General features: G+C 45.5%; 1 protein-coding gene across 3 annotated transcripts in view; it reads left to right on the top strand.

Moving 5' to 3' along the window:
• Positions 1–10624, top strand: part of prkg1b (protein kinase cGMP-dependent 1b) — a 66661-nt gene extending 56037 nt beyond the window's left edge. For 2 of the 3 annotated variants that reach the window (XM_040014064.1, XM_040014065.1), the window contains 9 exons: positions 1369–1465; positions 4889–5028; positions 5494–5583; positions 5894–6035; positions 6170–6333; positions 6412–6534; positions 6611–6673; positions 6809–6875; positions 7864–10624. In XM_040014064.1, the coding sequence (XP_039869998.1) occupies positions 1369–1465; positions 4889–5028; positions 5494–5583; positions 5894–6035; positions 6170–6333; positions 6412–6534; positions 6611–6673; positions 6809–6875; positions 7864–7962 (985 nt within the window). In that variant the 3' untranslated portion in view covers positions 7963–10624. Of the gene's footprint in view, positions 1–272; positions 1247–1368; positions 1466–4888; positions 5029–5493; positions 5584–5893; positions 6036–6169; positions 6334–6411; positions 6535–6610; positions 6674–6808; positions 6876–7863 lie in introns of those variants that run through there. The other variant, XM_040014066.1, reaches the window with a different exon arrangement.
• The last annotated feature ends 41 nt before the right edge of the window (positions 10625–10665 follow it).

Here is a 10665-nt window from a genome sequence, read left to right on the forward strand (position 1 = left end):
GCAGTTATACTTATAAAGACCTTGTTCTGCAGCGTGACACTAGCTCTACTTTAAACTGAGCGCTTTTCTCATCCTGTGTGTTAGTTCAGTGTTCTGCTCAAGGGCACGTCAGCGGGGTGAAGGTGGTCTGGATTTGAACCTGGCTGCGAGCTCTAACAGTAAATCTCTTACTTAAGACCTCGCACTAATTTTAGAGTGTTTGCGTTGTTTCGTCCCAAGCGACCAGCAGCAGCTTCTGTTTCTGCCGTAATCTGATTCCACAGCTTCCAGGAACTAGTCAGGCCCCTGTTTACATAACAGCACAGCTGCAGAAGCATATTTCATTCAAACCTGGCAGACGAGCGAGGTTCGCCCCACAGGTGAAGGGCAGAGCGCCTACACAACCTGAGAAGTTGAAACTTTTGCGTCCTCTGGTTTAGAGGTCGGGACAGTCTGTCCTTTAATAACTGAGCTGCGTTTACAGGCGAACCTCTCAGCAATGTTTCCATGTGCTAAAAATACTTGAGCAGCAGCAGCAGCAGGGTCCTCCTGCAGGTTCTCCTCTCAGCTCATTACGCCCTGCGGGATCGGCCGGAGCAGACGCAGACCTCTCAGAGGCTTTCCTCCTTACACTTCACTTTGAGCATGCTCAGTTGGGCTTTTTAAAATCAGACGCCACAAAGTTGGAGTCCAGATCCTGGATCTGTGTGTGTCATCCACTGAGGTGCTGAGCTTTCCTTTGAGGTGATCCTCGGATTCACGCGGTGCTACAGGGTTCAGGTTTGTTTGTAACCTTGATGCACGAGGAGCTGGAGGATCTAGCAAAGTCTCCACACCTGTGGTACCACCGGACCTCCAACGCCCGCTCCTGTCCTCACCATGTAATCTGGAGGTGGAGCTCTTCCTTTGAGACGGCTCTGTTACGGACACTTTGCCGAACGTTCTCGTGAAGACTGAAGACAAGTTGTTTGTTCACACGTTCGTAGTTTGACCAACATCAGATTCCAGACTCGGTAGAAGTCGGGCAGCTTACGAACTCCCCGTCAGCGTCATCTGGATGATTCCAAACCAACATTCCTGAACAAGTGGATTTACTGTTCAAATAAAGTTTGGCGATGAGAGAGCCGATTCCCGTCCCAGCGAAGGAGCAGAGAGAGCGGCTCCCCAGCCTCCCTGCTCCTCCCTCCTCTTTCTCCTTCCCCATCATCTCGTACTCCATCCAGACATCAAAGAAGTTCCCGTTCTTCCACGTGGTCAGATGCTGCAGGTAAAACCAGGTCCCTTGTTGGGAATGCCAGACAGGATTTAGCATGGGAAGCTAAAGCTGAACCCTGGTGTTTCGTCCCGGGATCGATGTCCTGTGTTTAGTGATGTGTGTTTTTGTTTCAGATACGAGGCGGAGAACGCCTTCTTCTCCAGTCTGAAACTCACTGACTTCAACATCATCGACACGCTGGGAGTCGGAGGCTTCGGACGCGTCGAACTGGTATGATCTGACATTTCAGGAAATTAGATTTATCTGTGCGTCACTGAGAGTCGGAGGTAGTTTTATCTGAATGTGTGGATGCAGACTCACTGTGGAAGGCCTGCCACAACAAAAAGATGGTTTCTGTGATGTCACCTACACGTTTGTGTCAGCCTTTTCTTTGGAGCCATCAGTAAGTGGACGAGAGGGCGGAGCTCTAAGCTGTCAGATAATGCTTGCTCGTGTGCTTTGATCGTCTTCATACACTGCATCACAATGATGTCCCCAAAATCCTGAACTGGAGCTCCGCCTTCAATTGGTCTGTTAGTACGGTGACCTCACAGCAGCCATGTTCTTGGCCACATGATGTCATTAAAAAGGCTCCAACTGCACAAACATAGTCCAGAGGTACCGCTCAGGTGAAGCTAGCAGCTACAGGCACCTGTGTCACAATCCACCTGTCAGTTAAAGAGGCCACGCCCCTAATAATGCAAACAGGTTTAGGTAGGTTTAGTTATAAGACTTTAATGATTATTCAGGACCAGCTTGAGAGTGATTATCAGTTTAAACTAGAGTCATGAGTTTGTGTGTGTGTGTGTGTGTGTGTGTGTGTGTGTGTGTGTGTGTGTGTGTGTGTGTGTGTGTGTGTGTGTGAGCCCTGCTATTCGCAGTATCTTACCAGTAAAATATCTGTGCTGGTAACTGGACACCAGTCCTCATGTGATTCAGGCTCTGCAGGTTCACAGAAACCTCAGAGTTTCTGTCCAGCGTCGCCATCGTCCTGCCGTCCTAATAAATCTGTCAGGTATCAAACATGTGACCCTGGCCTCAGGGCGCCTCACATCATAAATTCATCCACAGCTTTATCTGATTAAAACAGGTCATAGTGAGAAGGTTTGAGGTGATGGAAAAATGTAAGGGGGGGAGGGCGGGAGGCAGCGGGTGGTGCAATGCAGCTCAGGGAGTCGAGTTTCTCTGCCGCAGGAGGCGGGGCCTGAAGGTACTAAAGGTCGAAGGGGAAGCCCTGCGGAGGGTTTGCCCAAAAGCAGGAAGGAATCCCCATTCAGGGTCTCCCACCGTTCCCCTGGGGATATTTTTGGAGTGTAACTCTGCTCCAAGGATAAAGCAGACCTCCGACCTCCCGACTGTCTCACCGCAAAGACTACGAATCATGTGACGCCTCAGAGCCATCAGCGTACCCACCAAACAGCTTCAGGTTTTATCACAACCTGCGTGGTTTCTAGGCTGAGTGCGAGTTCTCGTAAATCAGAACAGAAAAGTTGTTTGTGTTCGATTTCACTTTATTCTCGTGGACCTGATCAGGAACATGGATCCACGGTGACTGACCTCATCCCACAGTCTGTCTCCAGATGGCCTGAAACCAGCCAAGCACTGCACAGATGCATTAGAGAGGAAAACGAACCCCAGTTTACTAACGTTCAGTTTACCGTTGTCTTCACTGTGACTCTGACTCTGTTCAGTCCTTCAGAACTAATCAGATCAGTTGTTCCTGAGGTTGTTAGAAGACTTTAGTTTACAGGTTGGACAACATGTCCGAGTTTCCAACAGTCTCACAACGAGTGACTGCAGCACCGACCGAGCAGACCATCAGAAATACAGCAGCTAGTGGCAACGAGCGGGACATAACCATCAGCAGTGCAGAGCGGCTGAACGCTGTTAAAGTCACGAACGACCGACTGACCCTGGAAGCAGCTCAGCTAAACAGTCCTTTATCAGAAGTGGAAGTTTTCCTGTGTTGAAAAAGCTTCCAGCTGCTGCTGTTTCTCCGTCAGCACTGATGGTGTCGGTTACAGAGGAGGGGGTGACCTCTCAGACATGTCGGAGTAAGAAGTCAGGACCGTAATTTGAGGAATCGGTCCAGGAATAGAGGATTGTGTCATCGCCTATGAACAGCACACAGCGAGGTGTTTACAGCGAGAGCATGGCGGTGGGCTTACGGCACAGATTCCCCACAGAGACGCCGCGCAGCTGCTCCGCTGTTTACTGACATGTAACGAAGAGCTGATGTACCAGCAGAGGGACAGACCCCCGACAGAGCTGCGGGGAAAGTATCGGACCTCTGCTCGTCTTTGTATTTGCATACTTGTAACACTGACTCTGTCCATCGAACACGTTTTAATATTAGACTAGACTCAGCACAGAGTACAGGATTTAAATGATGATTTAAATAAAGCTTATTCGTACCTACCTGACCAGTCTGAAAATGACTGCCCTCCTCGTTAAATCTGCCCTCTGTGCCCTCTAACTGTGACCTTTTTTGGAAAGCCGACTCAAGAAATCACTTAAATAGAAGCCTGCAGGCGTCACTGGGCTCAGTTAAGGTCAGAGGTCTTCCCCATGTGATGTTTGTGTAATGTCTGTATGGTCAGAAGGGTAAGATGGCGCTGGCAGAGGTCGGCGGCCTTAACAACAAATTTCCCACACGTGGGACTAATAAAGGTATAACGGTATCCTAAGGTCATCACACAGAGTCGTCTCACATCTGCCACCAAACATCTGGATGGTTCCCGAGACGTCTGGGAAATATTCTGTGGACTGACGAGACAGAAGCTGAACGTTCTGGAAGATCTGAGTCCCGTCACATCAGACTAACAGTGCTTCATAAAGAGAGCATCGCAGCAGCAGGAAGACTCCGTGGTGGTCGTGTGATGGTCTGGCTGCTCTGCTCCAGGACGGCTCGCCGTAACCGACCAGAAAACCCTGAAGGAGGATGTCCGCCCATCAGTTTGTTTTGTGATGTTCAAGAGCACTTGGTTCTGCAGCAGGACACTGATCCGAGTCAAAGTCCGGACTTAAATCAGACGAGATGTTTTGGCGTGAAACCCCTCCAAAATGTCTGGATTCAGCAAGAGGGGCCAAAGTTCCCCACAGTGATGAGAAAGACTCACACATCACAAACACTTGATTGCAGTTCTTGCTGCCGATCATGGCACAACCAGTTATTACCAGTATAAACATCCATGTGCTTCGGTAACTTTTTCCCTGAATAAATGAAAAGATCTTTTAAACACTGTTTGTTGTATTTGCTCTGTTGTCTTTGTCTGATATTGAATTTTGTGATGATCTAAAACATGAAATGAGATGTGAGAGCACAAGACTGTGGACCAGTAAGTTTTTCAAAATAAAACAAAAACAAGAGTAGCATGCTTTTTTAGCTTGGAGAAATTATGAAAGTGGCGCGATACGCAGCGACTGAATCGCAGTTGTTCTAACTTTAGCCACATTTTGTTAAACTTTAGCCCAGAGGCTACGTCACCATCTCTGGAAGTGTTGGACCTCCTCTAGAAAATAAAGCTTCCTGGGTTTGACTGATGCAGGTGTATCTAGCTGCGTTGCTAGCTCTTTACGCCCTGTGCTTTTAGATGTTTTTACCAGATCAGGCTGTGCGTGCATTTAAAGGAAGGACCCGTTGTGTTTGTTCAGGTGCAGCTGAAGAGCGAAGAGGCAAAGACGTTCGCCATGAAGATCCTGAAGAAGCGTCACATCGTGGACACGAGGCAGCAGGAGCACATTCGCTCTGAGAAGCACATCATGACCGAGGCGCACTCGGACTTCATCGTCAGGTCGGCACAACAACCGTCACTCGAGGCTTTGTGTTTGATGGAAACAATGAAAGATGCTTTGCAATACATACTTTAATTCAAAGATGAATTCTTAAGTAAAATATTCAAAAACGCTTAATTGTTTTATGACATTTTGTATCAGGCAAAAAAAACCTCATCAACCTGCCGATCAAAGTCATGTGACCAGAGTTTAACATTGGTGTAATATTGTGTAATATTTATATTCATGCTCTTTGATATATAAACTTCGTGGAAAATTTGCAGTGAGAAAAAAGTTTTACAAAATAAAATCGTTGAATCAGATTTCTTCTTTCTGTTTCTGGCTTCTAGACAAAGCCTCGTAAAAAGTAACACAGGCTGGAGTCTGGCCAGGAAAAACATTCATGTTCGTGGGCTTTTTAAAAACTGACATAAACACAACGTAACCGTCATAAAAGATGAGCTGCTGTTGTTCTTTGTGCTCAGGTTGTACCGCACCTTTAAAGACAGTAAATATCTGTACATGCTGATGGAGGCGTGTCTGGGCGGAGAGCTGTGGACCATACTGAGAGACCGGTACGCGTCACACAAAACTCTCATCATGTACAACTTTACATATTTTAATAAAATGTAGTAAAATAGTTATAGTACAAAACAGTCAAAAAATCTTCATTTAGAACAAAATCAATGAAACCGTCATTTGTGAAACATGAGATGAAACTTCTGATGATGTCACCTCAGACTGAAGGATCGTGTCTGACCTTTTATTGGCTAAAACCCAAATAAGAAACGTGCACATTGCAGCCTTTAAAACTTGTCAGTGAGTCGTCACAGAGGCTCAGGACGTGCTGAGAGCGCCGTCACAGCTCTTTAAACTCCGTTTCAGGGGCTCCTTTGAAGATTCCACCACCAGGTTCTACACGGGCTGCGTGGTCGAAGCGTTCGCCTACCTGCACGCCAAAGGCATCATTTACAGAGACCTGAAACCCGAAAACCTCATTCTGGACAGCCGAGGATACGCCAAGCTGGTACGCACTAGCACCTCCCTTATTTTTGACAAACAATCAGACGTAAGTCGACGAATAGCGTCAGAAAGGAGGATGCTGTAAATTTGTCATCACATTCACATACTGTGAAGAGCTCTTCGGCCTGTTTTTTTCAGGTGGACTTTGGCTTTGCTAAGAAAATTGGTTTTTGTAAGAAGACGTGGACGTTCTGCGGGACGCCGGAGTACGTCGCTCCAGAGATCATCCTCAACAAGGGTCATGACGTCTCTGCTGACTACTGGTCTCTGGGTATTCTGATGTACGAGCTGCTGACCGGCAGGTGAAGATCCAACTCGGTGCTGGACGTTTTATTTTTTTGCTTTTGTGTGTGTGGTTCAGTGTCTGCTTGTGTCTCCAGCCCTCCGTTTTCAGGTCCAGATCCAATGAAAACCTACAATGTCATCCTGAGAGGCATCGACATGATCGAGTTCCCAAAGAAAATCACCAAGAATGCCGCCAGTCTCATCAAGAAGCTCTGCAGGTAGGGGGCGCTGTCTGAGCCACAATTCACTGTTTTCATCTCCAGGAAAAGTATCTAACCATAGCTGTGCTGGCAGGGATAATCCTTCAGAGAGACTCGGAAACCTCAAAAATGGAGTCAAAGACATCCAGAAACACAAGTGAGTGAGCTGCTCACAAAACATTCTCATGAGGATGACCTTTGACCTGTCAGTCTGAATATGAGACAAATCTGTGTGTGTGTGTGTGTGTGTGTGTGTGTGTGTGTGTGTGTGTGTGTGTGTGTGTGCGCTCAGGTGGTTTGAAGGTTTTAACTGGGAGGGTCTGAGAAAAGGAACGCTGACTCCGCCCATCACACCAGATGTGAGTAGAAATAAAAATTCACTTTTTCTTCTTGAATCGTCAAAGCCTGAAGATTCCCTGCTGATTTTTAAAGTTTAAAACAACAAATTATTTTGATTGTCTCCTGATGTTGGGAGTCTGCTTCATGTATATTTTATTTAGTCAATGGTAGTTTTCACTCGGACACAGAGGCACTTAATGACAGGTTGGTAGGAATCCTGATCATCAACTTCTGTCCCGCACTAAAAATCTGATTTGATGTTGTTCGTGCTGTAGACTGGCTCAGTATGTAGTGTTAAAATCAACCATTTTTATCCTCACTGAGAGAAAAACACTTTTAGCAAAGACACCCTGGTAATAAGTCTTATGTTTAGTTGGACATGATTTCGGTATATTCTCTAATAAATGAAAGAATCAAACTAAAACGGGGATTACCATCCCTGCTAGAACAAGTTTATAAGTGAAATTATTGAATTCCACCCATGAAAGTTAATAAATGGACCTGTGAGTTTATCTCATCACTGTGAAACGGACAGCTCTCCATATTTACATGGACCCTCAGCCATGAGGTCAGTTTAGTTTGGGTCTTGAGATTTTGTGCACATATTACTCGTGTTTTACTCCTCTCATTTCCTGTTTCTTCGTCTCTCACAAAAAGTACTAAAGAGAATGAAGGAACGTAATCGAAGGCAAATTTATATTTGGTGCATGTCCAACCGGGAAGAACCCAGATGGAACCAGGACACGCTCCAGAGACTGAACCTCTCGGCTTTTCTGGTCCAACTTATACGTATTCAAACTGGCACAACGTTAAATCTGTTGTGAAGAGTTCCTTTAGCTTCAAACAGGTCCTCCCCATCGTCACCTCGAGCTTCTCGATTGATTTCTCTCTCCAGCCCTGTAAAGTTGTGACTTCTGTGTAAACTGTTAAAGTCATTTGATTTAACAAAGTTTGCTTTGATTGGTCTGCAGGTTTTAAAGGGGTTTTATTGTTTCACCTTCTGTCCAGGTCTCCTCTGCGATTGATACGAGCAACTTTGACAGTTTCCCTGAAGACACAGATGAACCACCACCAGATGACAACTCTGGGTGGGACTATGACTTCTAAAGTGGCAGCCATCAGTTTACACCAACACCCAGAGCTTGACACTTTATGAAGAAGACGATGACTTCTCAGCGGGCTGAACAAAGGCTGCGTGGGCATCTTGGTGAAATATCCTACCTGAAGTGATTGTGTTGTTCTAAGCATGGCTGTAAACTTCTAGGAGTCAAACACTGAGGATTTGAGGACCTAGTGCATGGAAGTTCATAAAGGGAAATGGACTCCAGGCCTTTCCTTGGTCGAACTGGTCAAGCTGGTCTCTGCTAACAGGAGGAACTTGGGGCCCACCATCACACCTGAGAGCTGGAAGCTGAAGCAGTTCAGGCATCAAACAAACTGCCTCTTAACATCACACGTTTGTTCTTTTTTCATATTAAGACAATGCAGGATGATTTCTCGAGGCACTCAGGGCACGAAGTCAGTCCTACAAACATCTTTTGCTTTGATGGTGATTTTCAGCAAATAGATAAAAGCATGTTTTTAACTTTTACAACAGAAATGATGTCAGCTTTTAGAAACCTGTCGGGACCCCGGGAGGTTAACGGTACAGCTACAAAAAAGGATCTACGGCATAGAAAAAGTCAGTGATGCCTCTGAATATCTCATGAACCCAAAGAAGCCTGATTCCTTGTTTGGCTACAGATGAACTTTGGTCATGTCCCTCCAACAGAAGTCAAGCACCTGCGCAGCTCTATCTTTATGTGCCATTTACTGCTGCAAGAGTTTCTGTCCCATATGTTGCTGTAAAACAACTTCTTTCAGCCCTCTGAAATCAGGAAATGAGTTTGATTAACACATAGACAATTCCTCGCTACGTTAACCGGCTGCTCCTTCAGCCTGTATACAGCAGCCAAGACTGTGCAGTAACTTCATCCACACAATACAGAAGAAATAATTGGATGTTCCTTAGAGACAAAACAAATGCCTTGAGTTAGTGACACAGCACAGGCCTTTTTGGATCCTCATTCAACCAACACGTTTCACAGGAAGTGATGTTTACCATAAATCTGATGTCTGCTTTCATCAAAGATACCTGACATCTTGACAGTTCAACAAAATCATCCCAAAGTGTTTCTGGCAGCAATGAACTAGATTACCAACCTACCAAAGTGGGGAACTTCTCCAAGGCCCCAGGTCCTCCGTGGTTCCACAGACCGAAGGACTTCTTTATGATAATTACTTTTAGTAACGTCAACACAAGGTTACCCTATGAGGACTTAAACCAGAAGCCCTCCTGCATACTTCCCCTGTGACAGCATCACTTTCACAATCCGAGAACAACGTCGAGTCATCCTTCCCATACTTCCTGAAGACACTGAAGGCATCATAGTCCTGCTTTTCCTACAAGTGGAAAACTTGTGCTTCTCTCAAGTGGCCTTGATAACTGACAGTTGAACTTTGACCCCCTCAGGGGGAGATCACTCTCCTACTGCTTGCTGTTTGATTAGGTGGTAGATTTGGAAGGTTCTGGAGACCCTCACAGAGGGCTGGAGGACGGTTATGTTCCTCTGTGGCGTGAAGAACCGCACCGAGTGAAATAAAGACAAACTGAGACCGAACTCACAAACCTGAGGTCACCATGATGCCTTCACTTCCTGTTTCATTTTCTGGAACTTCAGATCCAAAGACAGATAGAAAGAAAACAATGCTGGGCGTAGTAGCGATCTTCACCCCCAAAGGATAACGGGGTAGTGATGCAAACATTTCTTCTTTAAGCTTTCCTTTCTGTCATTCTTTATATTGTGAGTCTTTGAATTGCTGCATGAGAACTGATGTTTTGAACAATTTTCCAAGACTTCCTCCATGTTTTTTGGACATGAATTAGACAGCGTGCTTTGATTTCTTCTGAGCTGTTGGTCTGAAGACGTTTAAAACTGTGCAGGTTTCTGGAGTGTTTCCATTTTTCTGCAATGCATCAAAACCTTTTTGTTCAGAACACGTTAGGATGACGCGTCTACGACTTGGCGGTGGACGGGTGGAGAAAAAAAAACTTCCGTTACGTCTTCATGCTGACAGTAACTCCGTCACAAAGTGGACCTCTAGTATTGTTGAGTTGATGAGTCTGCAGTTTGTTTGCTTCCAAACATGAGATGAAAAGATCAAATTTGCAGTAATTTAAATTTGTACTGATGATGTGTTTTTGTGGCCTTTTGTAAAAGCAGCTAACAGTCTCCAGTTTGTTATGAAGTCTTTATCTTCAGCAGTCGGATTTCGCTATGGTTTTTCTGTAGAATGATCAGTGATGTGACGTCTGTGAGCTCTGCATGACAACAACAGTATGTTCAGTTTTCACCAGCAGAGGGCAGCACACAGTCAGACTTCCACAAAGTAGCCTGTGCTGGGCTTTTCCAGCAAATATTCCAGTGGAAAAACATGAAGGTGGGAGTCCAGTGAGGGATGGAGATCTCACTGATGGTTTCTGGGATGTGGAGAACAACACCACCTACGAGCCTCGCTAATTATCAGTAATTTCCTATTATATCTGAGTAGTTTGAAGTGGAGGAGGACTTCATAGTCTAAAAACCTCAAACTAGAATTTTCAATCACAGGTCATACTTTACTCAAAGCGGAGAAATATCTGTTTCCTCTGACTGACTGGCTCCATCTGCTGGACAGAGCTAAAATACTCCTGATGGGGACAATCAGAGTCCGACGACAATAAAATGCACAAAATAAATAAGACACGTATTTGGACCAGAAGGAGAAATA

The sequence above is a fragment of the Simochromis diagramma genome, unplaced genomic scaffold (assembly GCF_900408965.1).
Source record: "Simochromis diagramma unplaced genomic scaffold, fSimDia1.1 OVJJ01000669.1, whole genome shotgun sequence".
Lineage (NCBI taxonomy): Eukaryota > Metazoa > Chordata > Actinopteri > Cichliformes > Cichlidae > Simochromis > Simochromis diagramma.